Genomic DNA, 23,659 nt, shown 5'->3' with positions numbered 1-23,659 from the left:
CGCTGTCCAAGGAGGCGCAGGACCTGTGGCATTGGGCCGTCGCCCAAGGGATTTTTCTGGTGCCGTTTCATCTGGCAGGGATAAAAAACACCATCGCCGACTCACTCAGCAGGGAGCTGCGCTCGTGCCACGAGTGGGAACTACGGCAGGATCTGGTGGATCGCCTCTTCCGACGGTGGGGCACACCCCAGATCGACCTGTTCGCGACGGCGACGAACACCAAGTGCCGGAGGTTCGCCAGCAGGTTTCCCCAGACGAGGAGCATGGGCGATGCTTTCTCGTTCCCCTGGGAGGGCCTGTTCCTCTACGCGTTCCCTCCTTTGCCTCTGCTAATCCGGCTCATCAACCAGCTCAAGAGGTCACGGTGCAGGATGATCCTCGTCGCACCTGCGTGGCCGAGGCAGATATGGTTCCCGGACTTGCTGGACTTGTCAGCGTCCCCGCCGATCAAGCTGCCGGCGGACGCGGATCTACTCTCCAGGGAAGGAGGCGCCATCCTCCACCACGACCCGAAGTCGCTGAACTTGCAGGCCTGGCTCCTGCAGCGCTAGAGTTTGGAGGATACGACATACCGGCCGATTGCAGAGAGGTTCTTGCAAAGGCCAGGGCGTCCTCGACTCTTAAATGCTACGGACACAAATGGAAGAGGTTCTCTGTCTGGTGCCGCGCACAGAAGATTAACCCTCTACGGATTACGGCTCCCCAAGTACTGCCGTACCTGCTGACGCTGGCCAAAGCTGGTCTGGCACACGCGTCCATCAAGATTCATTTTGCTGCGATCTCCCGATACACCAGAACCACGGGGCGGACGTCCTTGTGGTCTCATCGTCTGGTGAAAGAGTTCATGAAGGGACTGTTCAGATCGTTCCCGCCGGTGAAGGCTCCGGCCCCGGCGTGGGAGCTCAACGTGGTGCTGACCAAGCTCATGGGACCTCCGTTCGAGCCTCTGCACTCGGCCCCGTTGAAGTTTCTATCGTGGAAAACAGCTTTTCTTGTGGCCATCACCTCCGCACGACGAGTGGGAGAGATCCAGGCCCTTTCCTGCAAGGCCCCGTACTTGACTTTCCACGACACGAGGGTAGTGCTCAGGACGCACCCCTCCTTCATGCCCAAGGTACCGTCGGACTTCCATCTCAACGAACCCTTGGTGTTACCTGTGTTCTTCCCGTCGCCTTCGTCGCCGGCTGAGAGGACTTTGCACTCGCTGGATGTAGCTAGAGCGCTGAAGTTCTACGTGGACCGCACGAAGGGTTTTCGGAAGACGTCACAACTCTTTGTGAACTTTGGACCTGTCAATCAGGGGAAGGCTCTCTCGAAGGCTTCCATCTCCAGATGGCTCTCCGGCTGTATCATGTGCTGTCACCGGTTGGCAAACCGACCGCTGCCTGGCCGTCCGAGAGCCCATTCCACCAGAGCGATCGCAGCTACCACGGCGTTCCTATCTGGTGTGCCCCTGCTGGACATATGCAGGGCTGCTACGTGGAGGTCGACGCACACCTTCACGAAATTCTACTGCGTCGACCGGGATTCCAGGGAGGAGTCCAGGGTCGGCCAAGCAGTGCTGCGCAACCTGTTCGCCTGAGGTGAGCCTGGTGAGGAGGTAAGATGCTTAATGTTGAGTTGATGTGATGCTTGATGTTGAGCCTTTGCCACCTCCCGTGGTTGTGCATGTGTGTACTGCTATGTATTCTTTATTCATGAGCATGTGAATCCATGCCAGACCCCATGCTGGAGAAGGAACAAGTTACTTACCTGTAACTGTTGTTCTCCAGCATGGGTCTGGCATGGATTCACATGCGAACCCTCCCGCCTACCCCTCTGCGGCTCTTCACTTGGTCATACTGCCACTTCACGTGCTTCCAAATCTGAAGATGGCTGCCAGAGGCGGTGCTTAGGTAGAGGGCAGTCATTGGCTGTGGTCAGTATGACGCAGAGACCAGTGATTGGTTGTTACTACGAAAGACAGATCAGAAACGAAACTGATACTGGTTTTTTCTTTACCGAGGATTCCCAGCCTGACGACGGGGATTATTCATGAGCATGTGAATCCATGCCAGACCCATGCTGGAGAACAACAGTTACAGGTAAGTAACTTGTTCCTTTTCAGAGAAGTTAGTAAAGTCAGATGGAGAAAGAGGATATGTGTAAGAGAGGTCAGGAGGAGGCGAGAGAGGGGTTGAAAGATACAAGGATGAGAGGCTTGGGAGTGAAGAAGGTTAGAAAAGTAGGAGCGTTTAGCAGAATTAAGGTAGGAATCCTATAGCGAGTGGTAAGAAAAGTAGGAAGTTTGGTTACGGAGAGTGGAGGATTTGCACCAGCAACGCTCAAGACAGAGGAGACGCTGCATGGCTATGAGGTGAGGGGAGACCCAGGGTTGAGAAGGCTTACGAGTAGGGCGGAAAGAAGAAAGGGTATAGTCACTCGAGACTAAAGATGAGAGGACAAAGAGGAAAGGGCAAGGTCAGCAGGGAGAAGTTAGAGAGGGGTGGAAGGGACGAAGAGCAGGAATCAAGGAAGAGTGAAGGGTTAAAGTTCTGGAGGTCACGTCGAGTGAAATAAGTGGAGAGGGGTAGGGAAGAGGGGAACAAGGAGTAAGGGAGAAGAAGAGTAGAGTATGATCAGACAGATGGATGGGAAGAGAGGAAACGGCAGGAGGAGTAAGTAGAATTAAAGAGGAGATCAAGTGTGGAGCTGAGAGAGAGAGAGGTGTCAATAGATTATTAGGAAGGAAATGGGGTGAGGGAATGAAAAGGATTTATACAGGTCTTCAAAGGAAGAGAAGGTAGGAAGGGACAAAGAGGAGGTAGATGAGAGGAATTTAGTATGGAAGAGAAGACCAACACCAGAGGGACGAGAAACATGAGAAAAGGAGGAGGAAGAGGTGGAGAGAGAGGCAGGAACAGTAGAATTGTGAGGTGGGATTCAAGTTTCAGTTAGACAGAGGAAGTGGAGGTTGAGGCGAAAGAACATGTCTAAAACAGCAGTTTTATTGCAAAGGGATCTGGCATTCCAAAGAGTAATGTTGATTAGGCTGGACGGTTGGATTGGAGGGTAGTTGAGGTTAAGATGACAAGGAGGGGAAGAAAAGGGAGGAGGACGGGGAAAGGGGTTGAGCAAGGGAATGGACATGAGGATAAGGGAAGCGGTGGGAAGGAGGTGGGAGTAGGGAAGGTGAGAAAGGAGAAATCTAGCAATGTGCATGACAGGGAAGGAAAGAGATTGGAGAAGGAAAGAGTAAAGAGGGAGGAAACGAGTGCAGAGGAGTGATAAAGAGAGATAGAGAGGGAGGAAAGGAGGTGAAGTGAGGGGAGTAAAGGGGGGGAGGGAGGTAATGTGGAGGCAGGTAATCCCAGGCTAGAGGCTCAGGTGGAAGGAGCCAAATGCAGGGGTAGGGAGACAAAAGTAAGAACTTGGGGGTAAAATTAAGGACAGGAGGAAGCAGGCAGCTTGTGGGGAAGACTACTAGGCTGTGGTAATGGGGCCTGGGAGATGTAGGGGAAATGCGGAACAGAGACTAAAGTGGTGCGAGGTGGCTGTCAGGAGGAGAACTATAAAGAGTAAGATGGGTAGTAGCCAGTGGTAGCTAGATTAAGTAGTCAGCAGGCAGGGAGAGCAAAGTAGTAAAGGGGAAGGTAACGGGTGGATTGCTAAGGGTAATATTGGGACAGGTGGTAGCAGGTAAACTAGTGGCAAAGTATACCAGGCTGTGGTTATGGGGCCTGGGAGAGGTGGGGGAAATGCAGGGCCGAGACTAAGGTGATTGGAGGTGGTTGTCGGGAGGAGAGCTAAAAAGGGTAAATGGGTGGTAGGGAATGGTAGTTCGATTAGGGAAAGGAGGAATGAGGTGGCAGCAAGGCGACCATAGGTAATACACACTCAATAGGATGAATATCAGGGAATGGAACAATGCAGCACTAGGAGTAGCCATGAACAAGGGCCAGGGCCCGGTTAGGAGTCGACACAGAAGGTAGAGAGAATAGGCGGCAGTCTTGTAGGCTCCAGTGATAGAAATAGGCCCAGGAGCAGTCAATGTCGCACCAAAGCCACGGCAACAGGCAAAGCCAGGAGCATCTGCAGTAGTTCTGTCACGTCAGGCAAAAGAATACAGGCAGAGATCCTTCAAGCAAGGGAGGGGTAGCCAAAGGACTCCGCAGGCAGAGGTAGGTTAAGAGAGGCGCCTGCCTGCAAGGTCCAGGGCACCCGATGGAGGGGGCAGCAGCTGACAGGAATGGAGCATAGAGGACCCGCAGACCAGCAGGAAGCGCTGTAGCAGGCAGGTGGCTGCAGTAGGCTGAGAGCAAGGTCCAGGGCAGTCAAGGGAAGGGGCAGCAGCAGACGGGAATGGAGCACAGAGGACCCGCAGGCCAGCAGGAAGCGCCGTAGCAGGCAGGCGGGTGCAGTAGGCTGAGAGTGGCACCCGCCCATACAGGATAGAGCAGGAAGGCTACACCACTCCCGGCGAGCTCAAGGTGGAAAGGGTGGGCACGGAGGAGAGGCCTCAGCGCGTGCAGAGCAGAGCTGGTAGGGAAGCGGAGGCCACGGCTCATGGGCAGAGCGGTCACTGCAGTAGCGAAGCAGACCCCGGATGGAAGTCAGCAGCAAGATGCTCACTGGAGGAGCTATGGAGCAGTCAGCAGAGGCCACACGGCTGGTCCTGAGGTGCGAGCAGGCAGGCCCGAAAGCGGAGGGGGAGCCGTAACTCAGGATGGAGGGACCAAGTCTCGGTGAAGCTCAGTCCGGAGGTGCCCAGGAGGTAAGTTCGTAGAAGCACATAGTGAAAACAAAAGAAATTGTAATAAATGCTGATTTAGAAGGTTTGAATCAGCCTGAATTCAGGGAGACGTCGGTTCAGGTGTCCGAGCTTCTGTGCCAACGTGCCAAGACAGTGTGCAATTATCACTCACTCTATTTTACTTAATCTAAATAGGGCTACATGTGTTTGCCACAGGCGCTTTTTTGATGACATAATAAATATGTGAGCATCTTACTCCATTAGACCAAGTAAAAGTAGCAACATTTGTAATTGAACAGCCAAAAATCAAACATTCTAAATCAAGTGAGACCAAAAACTGTTGTCACTCTTGCTCGCGAGCGCCCAATGCAGTATGTGCCAAATGTAGATTTTTAACATTTAGATTGCCAGCAATAATACTGCAGGTTGAATTAAATTCGAACCACTGCGCAGCGTTTCCCTATTTACACTTTGGATCAACTTTGTGAAAAGACCTGAAGGTGGATCATAAACATTTATTACAAGAATTTTCTCTGAGGAGAAACCAAAGGCTTAGAATACAGCCGAGCAAACATAGCGTGAACTTATGGTGCCTATATAGGGTTCTAAGAAATGGCCAGATCGGGTTCCAATTACCAGTCCTCCACTAGCCTGACCCTTTTACGGAAGAGTTTACTAACTTATTGTGTATAGTATACTCATCTATAATAAAAGCCTTTGTTGTCCACGTTTCTTGCAAGAAAAAAAGGTCTGCACTTATAACAAAAGCGAAACCCTCAGGATTTGATAAAGATCGCTAGCCAAGCGTTTTCAATGATAAATGAAATAACAAACATTCCTTGGATAAATGTTAATTTAGACCATTTTGAACAGTTTCTGGAATCCATTGAAAAGTCCCGAATCCGTTGGCAGAAAAGGGACCTGAAAATGTTACTGTTTTTTTTTTTGTTTCTTTCCTACAGATAGTTAAGGAAAGACCCAGTTCTTCCAATGAGCCAATGTTTGCTTTTATTAAAGCAACCAGCAAAGGAGAAGAACATTCAATTAGGGCTCAATTGGTGGCACTACTGTTTCTTCGAAGTTCAATCTTTGTGATATCCACAGTGGTGATTATGCTTAACTGGTTCACTTTACCAAAAAGGTCTAGAAGATTAGAACGATTTAAGAATGGGCTATAGTGTAGGGTTGCTTTCTTGCACCAAAACCCACCTTCCTATTGCTTTTAAATCCTCTTCCACCACATACGCTGTATTTGATGAAATGGGCAAAGAACAAGGTAGTTCTGTGTTTGAGTGAGGTGATTTGTAGAAACGGCATTTGGAACAGCCTGATGTACTAGCAGTTCCGTACTCGTTGGTTCAAGGTCATCGTTTTCTTTGCCATATGTAGCGATGGATGAGGTAGAGGAAGGAGTAATTTAAGTAGCTTTTTTTTGGCTCTTAGATCCATTTGTCTATGGGGCTGCATGATCTAGTTCTCCTTATTGTACCATCTGCTAAGCAATTTGTAATTATAGACTTTTTCTTTAAATTTCCATTTAGTTTTTTGACAGGCTTCCTCTTCTGTGTTCCGATTTCTGCCTTAGAGTTCTGTTCGGATGGATTCTCAAATCGATCATCGGTGGAGCAAAGCATGTCATTAGTAGAGAGAAATATTTCCTCATAATCCCAGTCACGGTGTAAAGATGTGAGTGAAGGCGCCTAAGGACTAGCGCTTGTGTACAGTGCTTTCAAGTCATTTTACTATATTGGCCTTAAGACAATTACAATAACAGGCTTTTTTTGTGTATTCTGTGCAGCTTCCAATTTCAAAGGGTTTATATCTATAGGTGCTGTGAGACTATCACTCACATTAGGGTCCGAGTTTGCTAAAGCTATACGACTATTTTAGCTACCATGGTTTTAAGGTGCACTTGCTCCTTGTTTATCATTTCTATTAATGTTGTCAATATATTGAGTTTAGCTACAATTAAGGTGGTCTTATTAATTGCGCTAAAATCATTTTGATGAGAGGTTGGTTCGAAGTGTAGATTGTGATTCCGATGGTCGTCATTCTCGGAATCGTGTATTCAGATGCGTTAGTTGAGGATACCAGTGCTGCCAAGTCCAGTGAATGAGAAAACGTTATGCCTATAATATTGTCATTACCCAGAGAAGCCCAATGCATATTTTAAATTTTTAAAAGAGTTCTTATTGTGTATGTTGGTCGAAGCCAGTCTTTATAGACCCTTGGCAGCAGAAGAACTCATGACTATTCAAGCCCAAAGCTTTTAATGGAGTCAGATTAACTTTGAGAAGACTTGACATATGCATCTGAGTGTTATTGCTAGCTACCGGCTTCTCTGTTTGTAAATAGTCTGTCATTTTCTTGGTTTTAAGAGTAATAAGAGGGCTTTTAATCTTTCTTCGTGGGAGGGTCCGACGTACTCCGTAAACCAAATCGGCAAGTGCTAGAAAACTTCATTGCAAACAATTTTGAAAGCGCTTACCAGGCAATGTACCACGCTCTTTCACTGCATACCCCTGCCACTGGACACCAGACACTCAGCACCACTCAGCAGTCAAAACGCGTCCCATAATGCTATAGGTACTGGGACACGGAAGAGGAGCAGAATTCTAGTGTGAAGTCTAGTGATTCTCATTACCACACCTGAGCGGGACTTTTAAATATTTGGGGTCCCTTCAGATGCGGGCCATTAGAAGTAGAGAAGTTGGGATCCCGAAGAGCAGAGGACACGCAGCAGGGAGCAGTACCGTTATAGGCTGTCCCGTAGGAGGAAGAAGCTTTCCTGCTCTGGTGTCCTACTCAGGTGGTTGGCATTTACCAGAATGTGCAAGGAGCAAGACAGGGTCCCTTTTCAAATTGCACGGGCCGCAATAGTGTGACAGGAGCGGTCTATCACCCAGGACCCGAAGGGAGATGAAGAATTCAAGGCAGCAGAGGGTCAAACGGATGCACATAGAAAGCCCAGTAAGTTGGCCTTCATTGGGTGGCCCTGGGGCGCTCTGCGATGGACCTCCGACTACCAGCAATTCCTTTTCTTTTGAAAACTGAATGAATTGAAGCATTTGTGGCGTGAGTCATATTGAGAGAAAGTGAAAGGAGAATGATTGTAACCATTATTTCCAAATTAAAGAGGAGGCAATATTTGAACACGATAACCAGTATTACCTAAGCCAAAGAAAATCCATTACAAATAAAAGTATACCGTTTCCCTAATAGTCTACAAAGAAGGAGATTTCCTGAAAGAAGATGATGACCAGGATTGTCGAAGCCAAAGAAGGGCAAACTGCTTTCCTAGAGAAAAAAACTTGAACAAAAGACATTACCAGTATTTAGCTGATGTAACAGTAGGAACCCAAAGGTGGCAGGAGAGAAGCCCTCCTTGTAGAAATCAAGGGGGAGAGAAACATAACCTGCATTGCATGTGGCAAACAAATTAGTGGAACAAACAGAATCAATGTGCATTGTAACCTTATGGAAGAAGTTGTGAATCCAATGTTGTTGAAAGTCAAAGACTTTTCTAAAGTTGGAAGCAAACCTTACCAGAGAGTACTTGTAGTAGTTTTATCCTGGCAGGCGAGTACACCAGGAAAACAACTGTTAGTGGTTAGTCCTGGCAGGTTAGTGGACCAGGAAGAAGACATTGATGTACTGCAGTGTGGTGAAAGGCTGTGGTGGGAAGAAAGTGGCAAGGCCACTAATGTTTTATGATTGTGCTAAAACCATCCTGACAAAACATTGTGTATGAAGAAGAAATGTGAAATAGTTTTTCTGCAAAGAAGAGAAGTTGTATTTGAATATTGGTGCTTTATCTAGCAAGAGCTTGTAGAAGCTTTGAACTATCATTTTGATAGTGATAAATCCTAATGAGCTATAAGACAATTCAAGAGCCAAGTGAAGGACTTTTGGAGCGAAAGAACTTTGTGTTGTATTTGAAGCAGTACTTGAAAAGAACTTGAAAAGAACTTTCTTTGATCAATAAGAAAGATGCGGACGAGTCAGCTAAAACGTTAAGAATAAACCTATTGGGTCCTGATGAGAGGATCTGCTTAAATAGGCCAAATATTCTGAGAATATTTGCTGAAATCCCAGCGTTGGCCCTAGCGAGCTCTAACTACATCTCTAGGGTGTCTTTTCTGAATAGAAACTGTACTGATGTGAGTTACATGTTCCTTGATTCACCAATGGTTAGAGAACTCATTCTGACATCAAAAGAGATCTTATGGAATATGGGCTTTGAAATGGAGCAAAAATCAATGAGGGATGAGGATTTACCGACCCTACAAAAATAAGAGTAGGGTGGGAACATCCCTATGCACTTGGAAGGATGAGGGGAGGAATGTAAATACTGCTAACCTAGGAAGGGAACCAGCAAAGGATATTGATTGGGCCACTGTGATCTCTACCCTGTGGCAGAAATTGGTCCCATAATTATCCTGTACCCCAATTAGGGGCTAATAAAGATATTAAGTTGTCCTTAAAGTCATGGAATACCAAAGGACACCAGAATCTTTTTAGTAACCCTCTCTGTCTTGCAAACCTATGAGAAGCAAATATCATCTGCCTACATCCAGTTCCCCTATATTAGATGGGTACAAGTTATACGAGCAATTAGCAAAAGCTAAAACTGTGGGAAGACCCTCAGGAGGCCTGATTACTGCAATTTGGAATAATTTGGACCTGGATGGTACTGTTATAGAGGGCTTACCATTTTGATCTTTGGGAGTGGAGCTTACCTCAAGGGATGGTGATATAAAGCTCTTGACTATAAATATCTATTGGCACATAGGTATCTCTCTCGCTGAATCTTTTGTGAGAAAAATCTGCACTCTAATTAGCGAATGGTTGTTGAAGCATGAGAGGGGTTGGATCATTGTAGCTGGCGACCTAAATGCTGGATGTGACTTTGAAAAACCACCATGGGGTGTTTGTGAAGTGGACATGAATGAAAGGGGAACAACAAGTAAGAGGAAAATTGGTAAAATATGGTATGTAGGACTAGGTAATGTTGGACTTTCGCCACTGGTGTGCTCTAAAAATATTTCTACTCAGTCCTCACCCTGGCCTACGTGGCATCGGGGAACTAGTTCTTCTATGTTAGATTATATCTTTCTTTACACTCCGCTAAGAAGTAAATGTACTGCCTTTATGGTGACTCCAAATGACTGGAGTGATCACTATTCTATCAGCAGCCTTTGATGTTACTGTTACTACTAGGTATTCTAGACCTCAAACCAAGTTGGTTTCAGTTACATCAGGTTCTGCTGTCAGATGGACGCCTAGTAATATTGAAATCCTAAATCATAAGCTTAGGGCTTCATTAAGTGCAACCACTTTGGAGTCGAAACTGAATCATTATAACGTAGAGGAAATACAAAAACTATGTGGGTCTGTGATTGGCAATATTGGCATAACCACAAAGAGATGTGACGCGAGTATAAAACCTACCCACTGCTATAACCACGAGGTTGCACAAGCTAAACCTATGATGAGAAGGGATCTACACTTGCTTAGGATTTCAAATTTTGATGAGATTTCATTAAAAACATGTACCAGGCGAATTTAAACAAAAATATAGAACTTTTTGTAAAGAAATTAAATGCCAACTACTCCAGGATGACGCTGAGAGAATGCTGGGGATTTTGATTAAGGCAAAGGTTAGTTCTTTTTGGTCCCTGGTTAAGGGACAAGAGCCCAACTTTGTAGTATCCCAATTAAACTCTATCTCGGAAAAGGACTGGCTGATATTTTTCTCGGGTAGATTTGGGCCAGTGAAGGGTTCAGATGCCCAAGGGGAAGGCTAGATTGGGAAAACCTGGTGTTTGAGAGATGGAACCCTTCCCTGGATATTAACCTTGTAGTGAATTTAATCAAAAGTACTAAGAGATCTCGGGCAGCCGGGCTGAACGGCTAAACAAATAATACCTTTAAGTCCGATCCATTTCTTTGGGCGAACCTGTTGTACTTTGAGTTCAGCGATATTCTGAAAACTGGTATTACTCAGTCTTCCTTGAGCACTGCGCATGTAGTTCCAATCTTTAAATGCGGGTGTAGGTCGGATCCGAAGAACTACCGACCTACTGCCCTGATAGATGCAGACTCTAAAATCTTTTCGGCTGTCCTCCTAACGCTTCTTTTAGCATGGGAAAAGCAATTTCATCCACTTAATGTGTACCAGACGGGGTTCCGTAAAGGTCATTCAACCAATGTGAACGGGTTAGTACTGAAACGCCTACAGAAAGATGCTTGGAGTAAGCTGAAGGGACAAACATTCATGTCCTGTGCCGATCTTTCGGCCGCATTTGATTGCGTTAATCGCAATAGGCTGTGGCCGAAGTTAGCAGGATGGGGTCTGCCTTTAGGCCTGCTAAGACTCATTGAGGTTGTTTATAACTGTGGTATACAGGTACATCTTAGCCAGTTGGGGGACATGTTGGCCAGGGTACAATGTTAACGGGGGTTAGTCAAGGCTGTGTCCTAGCTCTCTGGATTTTCAACCAATACTTATCCAATGCAGGAGTTTGTTTGGGAAATGAGGGACTGCTTGCACCAAGAGTGGGACAAAATAAGATTATATGGTTAGCATATGCAGATGACTTTCTAATATTCAATTGTACAAAATAGGTCTGCAATGGCTGTTAGATTCTTTTGCCAGGTATGATAAAGATAATTATTTAATTATAAACCCAGATAAGGCAAAACTATTGTCCTTCTCTAAGGTGGTGCGTATGTTTGGCACATAACGGTGCCACTGTAGGTGTCTCTAGCCTTACATCTTTGGGTTTTACTTTTGGTTCACAACAGGGAACAAAGACTTTGCTGGCCAATCTTAATTGCAAAGCATGGCTTTTAGAATCCCAAATACAAAGAATAGACCGAAAATGTGGCAGGTTTACATTGAGACCGGCCTTGATGTTCTTTGAAAGCAAAATAGTACCAAAGCTAACTTCCGGTCTTGAACTATTCCCTGTGGTGACAAGTTTGGCTTTGAATAAAATAGAAGGTAGGATTTGGAGACTGGTCCTCAGTGTCTCTCGGGCAGTTCCTTTACCAGCTATTCGGTTTGAACTTGGATACGTTTCACTCTGGGCCCGTGTCCATTGGAGGATGTTAACTTTATATGGGAACATTATGGCTCCACTGCTAAACTCACTCTGAGTTGTTGAGTAGGAATATGGAAAATATATTTTTAGTGGAGTTCAAAAATAACTGTGAAGATATCCTACATAATATTGATTCTGATCTGGATACCTTGATTGGAAACCCACTGTTAACAAAAAAACGCCTCTTGGACTATGACTGGATTAAGACTACAAAGCAATTCCAGTCGTATAGCTCTGAGCCATTTGAACCATGAACATAAAAGACGAGGAACTGTTTTGAAAATACTACTTCGAGGGGATTGGGTCCTCCGACGTATTCCATATCTTTGACAGTAATCACCTCACCTCAGCTGTGCTGCTTCTGAAAATTTTCTGCGTCCTACGTTGATGACGTCGATGCGCCATCCCCGAGGACCACCTCCGACGGCCGACGTCACCCGATGTGATAAATAGGATGCACGACGCCGTAGCCTCAGTTCCGTTTTTTACGCAAACGTGTTCGCTTCGTGAATCTCGGTACGCCTCGACTCTTTGGAGTTTCTGTTGTAATCTTTTCGGTTCTTTGAACCTGTTCGGTTTTGTGAAAAAGCCTGTTCGTGACGATGTCTACCTCGTCTTCAAACCCGCGTCCGGGCTTCAAAAAATGCGGGGACTGTGGGTCCAAGATGTTGGTAACGGACATGCACGACGCCTGCCTCTGGTGCCTCGGGGAGGCCCACGACACGGACGACTGTCGACTGCCAGTCGCTCACGGCCAAGGCACGCAAGAAGAAGTTGTCAGTAGGTAGGGTGTCTAAGCCCCGGAAGTCAAGGTCTGCGGGGCTTTCGACGGATGAATCGAGAGGCGACTCTCCGCGTCATCATTGGAGGTCCAGTGGGTCTCCTTCCAGGAGTCGGTCTCGCCACTCCTCTGCCTCTTCGAGGCATTCCCGGAAACGCCGGCATCGGTCGTCTTCCCCGTCCTCTTCCGAGGACTCCGCCCGTCAGCGGTTCGCTTATCCCACCATGCAAGCGACACCGGAGGAATGGGCTTCCTTCGGGAAGAAGATGTTTGCGATTCTCGAATCGCAGGACACCGGTCCGTCCGCGCCTCCGAGTAGGGTCGGTCGTGATCGGTCAAGAGACACCGCTCGCACGCCTTCGGGCTCGGGTGGTCGGCACGGTTCGCGGGAGAGGTCCCGCTCGGACAAGGGAAACCGTTCTCGCCATGCCTGTTCCAGGTCCCGTTCCTCGACGCGCTCGAGACCGCATGATCCTGTGTAGTCTTCGTGGAAGACGTTGACGCCTGTGGCGCCGAGGTCGTCGACGGCCTCTCTCGAGGCTCTGCCTCCGAGGGGGTCGTCGATGCTGTCGGCGCCTAGGTCGTCGAAGGACACGCTCGGAGCTCTGACTTCGAGGCCTGTGTCGACGCCGTCGATGCTGGCGGCGCTGCGGCTCATGTCGATGCTGATTCTCTCAGCGCCGATTCGTTCGGCGCCCTCAACGCCTTTCGAGGCGGTGGGGTCGGAGGGCCCCGTCGCACGGGGGAAGCCCCTAGAAAGGCTCTGGCTAAGGTTAGGCATAGCTTTGGTCCCCAGGTGCCTTCCTCTCACCGCCTGGAGTACATTTCAGAGGTTGATGAGGGCTCTGATGAGGGCTTGGTTCCGGATACGTTGACAGATGAGCTTCTCTCGGGCCATAGCCAATTTGAAGACCTGAGGCAGTCACTGCATGATGCCAGTGGACTGGACACCTCTCCGGAGGTGGAGTTTTGTAGGCCTCAGCCTGGCACTCACCCGGCGCCTTATCTCTCGGGTCACCGAGTACTTGGGATGGTCCGCTCCCCCATGGGAGTTTGTTCAGGATGCTCTTACGGACATCCTCAATCTTGGTCCCCCCACTGACCCGGTACTGCCGTTTCATATGGCTCTGCAGAGAAGGGTGGTGGCGGCTTGGACTGCTCCGGAGAATCTCCCGGCAGTGGGCAAGTCTTTGTCGCGAAAATACCGTCCAGCCAGTAGCGACCCCTGCTACTTGTCCAGGCACCCGACTCCGGAGAGTTTGGTGGTGCAGGCGGCTACGGCCCCGGCAAAGCAGGCGTCGTATCCTACCATCCCTCCGGATAGGGACGACAAACGTTTTAATGGCTGGGCGAAGAAACTGTTTTCTTCAGGGGTTATGGCGCTTCAGGCGGCCAACTCCGTATGTGCCTTGTCTCGTTTCACACACACTCTGTGGAACTGTGTTGCATTAGCGGCTGAACATATTCCCGAAGGGGACGAACGGGATGGTTTCCTTGCTATGGTCCAGTATGGCAAGGATGCCATGTACGAGGCCGTTCAGTCGGGTTTTGACATGGTAGATTGTGTCAGCCGGTCCATGGCGGCGAGCACCGTAACACGCAGGTTTGCGTGGTTGCGGAAGTCGGGGTTCGCTCCTGATGTACAGTCCCGGCTCCTCAACATGCCCTTTGACGGTGAACATCTTTTTGGCAGCAAGGCTGACTAGAGCCTTGAGAGGTTGCAGACCTCCAAAGCTGCAGCAAAGTCGTTGGGCGCTGCAGTTCGAAAACCTCTGCCTTTTCGTCCTAGTGGACAACGATGGAGGGGAGGTTCCTTTCGTTATTACTTATCCTTCAGTAAAGTGAGAGGAGCTGTCATTCAAAGAGGCCACCGTAGGAGTACCAGAGGTGGAAAACAGGGTACTTGAGGTGCCAAAGCCGCTCGGGCAGTTGCCTCTTTGCCCTCAGGCAAAGCCGCAGCTGCTACCACTCAGTCATGAGGCCATGTCCCATGGTTCGCCGGTTGGGGGAAGGCTGGCGCAGCATCTTGTAGAGTGGTGTGCCATTACTTCAGATGTGTGGGTTCTGGAGATCATAACCCACGGCTACTGTCTTCCCTTTCGGCAGAGGCCTCACGACAATCCACCTGGGAACCTCTCTTTGAAGAGTCCGGATCCGCTCCTTGCGCAGGAAATTCAAGCCCTGCTGGAGAAAGGCGCAATAGAACTGGTGCCTGTAGCGGAGAGGAACAAGGGATGGTATTCCCCTTATTTTTTTATTTCGAAGAAAGACTGGGGATTGAGACCCATCATGGACTTGCGCGGTTTGAACAAGCTCCTACGGAAAGACAAGTTCAAGATGGTTACTCTCTCTCAAGTCCTCCAGGCCTCTCGACCTTAAGGACGCTTACTTCCATGTGCCGAATCATCCCAAGCACAAGAAGTACCTGAGGTTCGCGGTTGGCGACTCGCACTTTCAGTTTCGGGTCCTGCCGTTCGGATTGACCTCCGCCCCGAGGGTTTTCACCAAGCTCGTGGTGGTGGCAGCGCATCTCAGGAAAGGGGGGATTCACGTCTACCCCTACCTGGACGATTGGTTGATCAGGGGGAGCTCTCCCGAGCAAGTCCTGGATCATCTGTCGTCACCTGCCACTCCCTTCACAAGCTGGGCTTCTCCCTCAATTTAAAGAAGCCCCATTTGACGCCAACACAGCGGCTCCAGTACATCGGAGCAGTGCGCGACACATCCCTGGGGCTGTGTTTTCCTCCCCAGGTGAAGGCTCTTCACATTCAGCAGATGGTGCACAAGTTTCAACTTGCCCAGACCCTCCCGGCGTTCGAGTTCTTGAGGTTGCTCGGCCTCATGGCATCCTGCATTCTTCTGGTGCCAGAGGCTCGTCTGCGGGTGAGATCTTCGCAGTGGGCACTCAAGATGCAGTGGTCGCAATCTTCCGGCAGGATGTCGGACCCTGTTCAGGTGCCGCCCTCGGTCGCCCAGGACCTTCTGTGGTGGGCCGTGGAAGGCAATCTGATGAAAGGGGCTCTGTTTTGGCTTCCCTGGCCGGAGGTGATGTTCGTGACGGACGCATCCCTCACAGGATGGGGAGCTCATGCCAACGAGTTGACAGTCAGCGGTCGTTGGTCTCCGTCGGAGTCCAGACTCCATATCAATCTGTTGGAGCTGAGGGCCGTCGCGCTAGCTCTGAAGGCTTTTCTGCCGACTCTGCGAGGAAAGAGTGTCCTGATCCTGACGGACAAAACGGTGGCCATGCACTACCTCAACAAAAAGGGGGGGCAGGGTCACGTCCTCTGTGCAGGGAGGCGATGCAGCTCGAGTTCTGGGCCATCCAGCAGGAAGTTTCGATCTCGGCTGTTCATCTGGCTGGAGACGACAACGAGACGGCGGACGCTCTAAGCAGGCAGAGCACGATCTCTCACGAGTGGGAGCTGGCTCAGGAGATTCTCCTGGAGATCTTCGTCCTTTGGGGGACCCCTCAAGTGGATCTCTTCGCCTCCAGTCAACTGGAAGTGCGAAAGGTTCTGCTCGTGGGAATTTCCTCCAAAAGGAGCCTTAGGAGACGTGTTTGTGGTGGAGTTGTCTTTCCCACTGCTGTATGCGTTTCCTCCAGTCCATGTCATCCCGCAAGTACTGCGGAGGTTACGGAGGTTCGGTTCCCGGATGATCCTCATTGCTCTGGCGTGGGCCCGGAGGACGTGGTACCCGGACCTTCTCGACCTGTCCATCTGCCCTCCACGTCGTCTTCCCTACCGAGACAATCTGCTCTCACGGGAGGGGGGGGGTCAGGTTCTCCATCCAGAGGTCAGATCCCTCAACCTTCACGCTTGGCTTTTGAAAGGTTGAGGTATAAGGATTGGGACCTCCCTGAAGACGTGTTGGAGGTGTTGCTCTCGGCCAGACAGCCGGCAACAAAGTCTCTGTACCATTGCCGTTGGCGTAAATTCTGCGACTGGTGCAGAGTTAAGAATGTGGATCCTTTTTGAATGTGACATTCCCATGGTTCTGTCTTTTTTGCTTTCTTTGGCCCACAGGGGCTTGCAAGTGGGTCCCATGAAAGGTTACCTGGCGGCGCTGTCCATATTTAAGCGCTCGTCTGAAGAATGTTCCCATTTTAAGATTCCTTTAATTTCTCAGTTTTTGAAAGGGCTCACTAATGTGTTCCCTCCGTCACCTTTTCTGGTGCCCGGTTGGGATTTCAACCTTGTTCTTAAGTTTCTTATGGGTGCTCCGTTTGAGCGTTTGCATTCTTGCCCTTTGAGACTGTTGACTCTTAAAACTGTTTTTGGTTGCGGTTACTTCCGCACTCAGAATGAGTGAGTGAGTTACAGGCACTTTCAGTTAAGCCACCCTTCACTGTGTTTCATAAGGACAGGGTTGTCCTTCGAGTTTGTCCTTCCTTTCTTGTGAAGGTGGTTTCGGAATTTAATTTGGGCCAGAAGGTTGTTCTTCCGGCATTCTATCCTCCTCCGCATCCTGGTAAGGAAGAGGAGAGGCTCCATAGGCTTGATCCTAGGAGAGCGTTGAGCTTTTATATTTCACGCATATCCCGGGTCAGAGTGGACGATCAACTCTTCATTGATTACGCTGGAACGCGTTTGGGACAAGCTGTGACGAAACAGACTTTGTCTCGTCGGATTAGGTAAGGACCCACCGGCTGGCTTGCAGGCCCATTCTACCCGGGGTATGGCTGCATCTACTGCCCTACAGAGGGGTGTTCATATTCGTAACATCTGTGATGCAGCCACCTGGGCTTCTGTACATACTTTTGTACGTCACTACTCCCTCAATTCAATCCGAGGACAGGATCTGGCCTTTGGCAAGGCAGTCCTTTATTCCGCAATTTGATTGGGCATGCTAAATTTGTGTTCTAAATTCTTTTCCCACCTCCTTGCTTTGGTACTGCTTTGGGAGTCGTCAAAGATATGGAATACGTCGGAGGACCCAATCACCTCGAAGAACAAGTTACTCTACCTACCTATTCAAGTGAACCTAACTATAGGGCATATACAGCCCCCCTCAACTCCCCACAGCCAAATGTCATTTCTTAGTTAACAACTGCGCCCAAATGCAGTTTGGTCTACCTGGTGCGCGTTTAGAAATAATCAAAATCAAATCTCTTACCTGGTAACGTTCTTTCGATGGGATGGTCCGACGACGTATTCCATATCGCTCCCTCCCTACCTTCCCCGCTGCAGAATTTCTTATGCGATGGCAGCTTACGTTTCCGCAAGGCCTTAAGTGTCTGACTGGCAGAAGACTGGTGGCACACCTTCTGGGGGAAGAAACCACAACTGAGGCTACGGGCGTCGTGCATCCTACTTATCACATCGGGTGACGTCGGAGGTCGTCCTCGGGGACGGCGCATCGATGTCATCGACGCAGACGCCGAAAATTTTCCGAAGCAGCACAGCTGTGGTGATTACTGTCAAAGATATGTAATACGTCCTCGGAACATCCCATCGAAAGAACGTTACCAGGTAAGAGAGTAACTTGTTTTTCTCTTCCCTAATTGATACTGTCGGGGAATTCTGTTATGGCTCAGATGGAATTTACTAGCAACAAAGCAGATATTGATCAGAAGAAGCCAATTACCACCACAAGAAAGTAACTGCAGGTTCTGTGATATGAAGGGTGAACATGCTATGCCTTTAATTATGTAATGTAGGGTACTGAAAGACTTAAGGCAGGTCCACTTTGGGTACTCTGCAAAACTATTTTACATACACATTGGACAATATAGTTTGGTGTTGTTGTCTTAATATTCAAAATACCCATGAAGGGCTGGCCCTGTCAGGCTTTCTTAAAAGTATTAAGTTAGGGTAGAATTTGATTCTGTTTTGAGTTCTGTAATGTTTCTTTTTTAACAAATTGGGTGAATTGTGTAAAGAAATATTTTTACGGTTCATTGAATCTGTGTTTTTTAATCTATCAAATGGATTTTTTTCTCTTTCATGCCATTATGTTACTTTTGCCTTTTTTAAAAAAAATGGTAATATACTTAGTCAATTTCTTTTGTTTGTATGATGTGAATTGTACAGGTTTGATTAAAGCAAATACAATTTAAATACATTTTTTTAAAAAAAAAACGTTCTTCATTTGTACGTTGGTGTGGAAAATCCTGAATTGATCATGGGGAAGGGGATCCGATCCCTGGTTACAATGATACCTATTTGCAGAGTTTGTTTGAATATCACTGTTCTATTATTGATTTTCAATAGCTGTATGATACCTGTATGATTCAGTTGTATGTATAAGTGTGAAGGACAGCTACCTTTTGATATTAGTGTTTTCCTAGTTTTAGTTGGACAGGCAGGGAAGTCCTTGTTGGGCTAAGAAAAGTGAGGTGTTTATCCCACCCTTATGTAATAAAATAGCTAATTGTGAAAACCCCTTATCTACTTGTCCGCCTCACATTTCTGACCCCTCACATCATGCTCAATAGAAGTGGCGCGATTCCCTTCATGCTCAGTAGAGGTGATTTGCTATTCCCTTAATGCTCAGCAGACGTGATTTGCTATTCCCTCTATGCTCAGCAGAGTGATTTGCTATTCCCTCTATGCTCAGCAGAGTGATTTGCTATTCCCTCCATGCTCAGCAGACGTGATTTGCTATTCTCTTTATGCTCAGTAGAGATGGTGTGCTATTCCTTTTATGCTCAGCAGCGGTGGTGTGCTATTCCTTTTATGCTTAGCAGAGGTGGTGTGCTATTCCTTTTATGCTTAGCAGCGGTGATGTGCTATTCCCTTTATGCTCAGCAGAGGTGATGTGCTATTCCCTTTATGCTCAGCAGCAGTGATGTGCTATTCCCTTTATGCTCAGCAGCGGTGATGTGCTATTCCCTTTATGCTCAGCAGAGGTGATCTGCTATTCCCTTTATGCTCAGCAGAGGTGATGTGCTATTCCTTTTATGCTCAACAGCAGTGATGTGCTATTCCCTTTATGCTAGGCAGAGGTGATGTGCTAGTCCCTTTATGCTAGGCAGAGGTGATGTGCTATTCCCTTTATGCTCAGCAGATGTGGTGTAATTCCCTTCATGCTCAATAGAAGTGGCGTGATTCCCTTCATGTTCATTAGATGTGGTTTGTGATACCCCTTTTGCTCCAAGGGCTTGCATGTGATTCTCTCATTATGTTCGGTTTGATTCCCTTATTTCTTTGTAACCTTAGTTTCTGATCTTATGCCTCCTCTCTCCCTGCAGCACACGGAAGCCCTCCTGTTCGGTTTTCAATCCATAGCAGAAACCATTGACGTCAACTATTCTGACGTTGTGCCGGGACTGATTGGACTCATCCCTCGAATCAACATCAACAATGTTCAGCTTGCGGATACTGTCATGTTCACTATTGGTGAGCTGCTTTCTGCGGTTATATAGAATCCAAGGTGGGCGGAAGAGCTCAGTGGAGTTGTGGTTGGGCACTATTTCCAAGATGATGCTTCAGGGATGGTCATGTGATGTTTTCTACAGTAAAACCTGTAAAACACCTTTAGGCAACTGTGAATCAAAACTGCAAGTCGAAGCTCTACATAAATCATATGTTTACTAAGTCCCTGGAGGAACTAAATCCAAGTGCTGAGAAGTGGAGGCCCCGAAAACACTAAGAATGCATGTTGTGCTGGAGGCTTTTACAGGGAGAGATGTTAAGTCTTATTCCTGGGGGTCTGAGATGGAGGGTAAAATAAAATAAAATCTGTTTTAAGTATGCTGTCTTCTGACTTGAAACCACAGTATTGGGTGCAAGCCAGTTTGTTTCTGAAGCATGACTAACCTTTGCGGCATGTGTCCCTAACTGTACAATCCGTACTCTACATTCATTATGCGCTACTTTATATGGAAGGGCAATTTGACACTGCTTGGATTTCGCTTTTGGTGCACCTTCTTGCCCATTCCATTATCTGAATTTGCCGTCTGTTAACCTTGTCATCTGTATGTGTACTCTCTGGGTTTCCAATCTCCAATATCACCCCTTCTAACAGTGATTTATGTCTTGCAGCTGTCTTAAAATTTTGAATGGTCAAAGCCTGCTGGTCCTCCCAGTCTCCCTTCTGACTCCATAATGCCTGCATACCTTCCAGGCCTCCTTATGACTCCACAATGCCTGCATCCCTTCCAGGCCTCCTCCTGACTCCACAATGCCTGCTGCCCTTCATAAACCCCTTCTGACACCGCAATGCCTGCCACCTCCTGACTCCACAATTCCTGCTGCCCTTCCATGCCTCCTCCTGACTCCACAATGCCTGCTGCCATTAATGTAACCCTTCTGACTCCACAATGGCTGCATCCCTTCTAGGCCTCCTTCTGACTCCACAATACCTACATCCCTTCCAGGCCTCCTCCTGACTCCACAATGCCTGCTACCCTTCATAAACCCCTTCTGACACCGCAATGCCTGCCACCTCCTGACTCCACAATTCCTGTTGTCCTTCCAGGCCCCCTTCTCACTCCACAATGCTGCTGCCCCTCATAGACCCCCTTCTGACCGCAATGCCTGCTGCCCTTCATAGACCCCTTCTGACGCCACAATGTCTGCACCCCTTCCAGGCCCTCCTTCTGACTCCACAATGCCTGCTGCCTTCCATAGACCCCTTCTGACTCCACAATGCCCACTGCCCTTCATAGACCCCTTCTGATGCCACAATGCATGCATCCCTTCCAGGCCCCCGTTTTATGCCACAATGTCTGCATCCCTTCCGGGCCCTCCTTCTGACTCCACAATGCCTGCTGCCTTTCATAGACCCCTTCTGACTCCACAATGCCTGCTGCCCTTCATAGACCCCTACTGACTCCACAATACCTGCATCCCTTCTAGGCCTCCTTCTGACTCCACAATGCTTGCATCCCTTCCAGGCCTCCTCCTCACTTCACAATGCTGGTTGCCTTTCCACATCCTTTCTGACTCACAATTCCGTATGCCCTTCTAAATCCCCTTCTGATTCCCACCCCTTCTAGCTCCTCCATATTTGCGATGCTTAATCTACCATTCTGCTCCACAAATCTTTTGAGTTGGACGTCCTTCTATAACGTCCGATTCCTCAGTTTTGGATGGCCTGCCCTCCCTTAGACTCCTCAATGTTGGGTTTGCTTGTGTTGCACTCTCAGAATCATTTGGGTTAAGAGCTCCTTCCCTGTCCTCGGCCCCATGAATCCTCAATGTTTTTGAACCTGCCTTGCTGCCCTGACAAGTCGGGGTACTTTGTGTTTGAGGTTGGACCTTTTTATCTCCCCTCTCACGTGGTACCTCTATTCAGCCTTGTCCCCCTCTAATTTCCTAAGGTTTATTGTCTGTATATTGTATCCCTCAGACTCCTCAGTATTTGGGGCCCTCCCTGGGCCCCTGTGAGTCCTTTGGGTTTGAGGTGCTTCCTAGAACCCATTTTGTCGTCTTGGTATTTAGTTTGAGGTCCATCGCCTACCTTGTTCTCATTACTCTGCAGTGGATTCTGTGATGGTGCCTCTTCATCCTCATTTGTTATTCCATGACTTGACCTTCAATGCAGTGATGTGCCTTTCAGTTACCCTGTGGCTCCTCGCATGTGAGCTCAATTTCTTGATCACCTTTTAAACTTAAATGTTGAATTTATTTTCCAGCATTCATGACTCTTCAATACTTTAGATCCTCTTTTCCTAGTCCACTCTGTCATCCTTCCTTGGCTTGGCCATGTGGGGTGTCCTTTCCAGACCCAAACTTGCTTCTCCTTGAATGACTTTCCTTGGCCATCTGTATCCCTTACATAACTCGCTGGTGTTCCTCTCCTATGATGATGGAAGGCTATAATTCTTAACCATTCCATTGTTCCCCCTATCTTTTTAGGCGCCCTAGCCGAGTGGCTGGCAGACCACCCAGTGATGATCACCAACGTGCTGCCTCTAGTGCTGCACGCCCTGGGGAACCCAGAGCTCTCCATCTCCAGTGTATCCACACTGAAGAAGATCTGCCGGGAGTGCAAGTACGATTTGCCCCCCTACGCTGCCAACATTGTGGCTGTGTCACAGGTAAGTGTCAAGTGATCCTGGCGCAGCTGCATGAGCGGTTTATCTAGCTGCGAGAATGGCTTTTACTCATAGGCTTGTCCTGTGCTTGTGAGATTCCTCCATTCTTTGAAAAGTGCCTTGACATTGTCAAAGATGTTTCAGTTAAAGTGCTAAAATGCCTATTTACGAACCCATAATCCACCCATGCTGATGGACTGTCCGTTCAAATGGCTAACCTTGGATTTTTGAAACTATCGGCTAAATTGTGATGGAGAGCTTTTGGATGTTTGCAGCTCCTTTTTGAGAATTGCATATAAATAAAGCGGTTTGATATTGGTTCCTATTATGTTCCTATGTTGTTGGTTGTCGTGCTCTGAAGCAGGGGTTAGGAGCATAGTTTTCTTGCTCTGAACCGTAGTTATTGAAACCCAGATTAAGAGCATGTTGCCATTAAATGGTTCAAGATTGGATTTGTTTCGATCATTTATAAGCGCCTCTAAGTATACTTTGCCTCTGTGTCAAAGTATTTAAACGATATTACATGGTGTGTCTAACTGTTGGTTAGCACAAGATGGCTGCCATCAGAAGTGGCTGCAGAGTCTCAACCAAAGTAGTGTGGTAGTATTTCTTAGTGGATGTGGTAAATAGACTGCATCCATTCTTAAACTCCAAAATGGGCACACCTTTCCCTCATCACAGAACTCGTGCTGATTGATTTTGTTTATCAAAAGGATCTGCTGGCCAGGTTCCTCATCGGCCTCCACCATTAGCCCACCAATGAACTCTTCCTTTGTCTTTGCTGGCTACATCAGCCCCAGTCCCACTAGCCTGTTTCTCCATCAGACTCCTTCATTAGCCCACCAATGAACTCTTCCTTTGTCTTTGCTGGCTACACCAGCCACAGACCCACTAGCCTGTTTCTCCATCAGACTCCTTCATTAGCCCACCAATGAACTCTTCCTTTGTCTTTGCTGGCTACATCGGCCCCAGACCCACTAGCCTGTTTCTACATCAGACTCCTTCATTAGCCCACCAATAAGCTCTGTCTTTGCTGTTTTCTGGGACTAGGTGTC

The 23,659-nt window shown here is 48.0% G+C and overlaps 1 protein-coding gene across 2 annotated transcripts in view; it reads left to right on the top strand.

The window, feature by feature from the left end:
* IPO13 (importin 13) overlaps window positions 1–23,659 on the top strand; it is an 848,611-nt gene that overhangs the window by 580,516 nt on the left and 244,436 nt on the right. For both annotated transcript variants that reach the window (XM_069642404.1, XM_069642403.1), the window contains exons 7-8: window positions 19,815–19,962; window positions 22,426–22,607. In XM_069642404.1, coding sequence (XP_069498505.1) covers window positions 19,815–19,962; window positions 22,426–22,607 — 330 coding nt within the window. The remainder of the gene's footprint in view (window positions 1–19,814; window positions 19,963–22,425; window positions 22,608–23,659) is intronic.

The sequence above is a fragment of the Ambystoma mexicanum genome, chromosome 1q (assembly GCF_040938575.1).
Source record: "Ambystoma mexicanum isolate Mex_15411 chromosome 1q, UKY_AmexF1_1, whole genome shotgun sequence".
Lineage (NCBI taxonomy): Eukaryota > Metazoa > Chordata > Amphibia > Caudata > Ambystomatidae > Ambystoma > Ambystoma mexicanum.
This window is presented reverse-complemented; position numbering and strand designations above follow the sequence as displayed.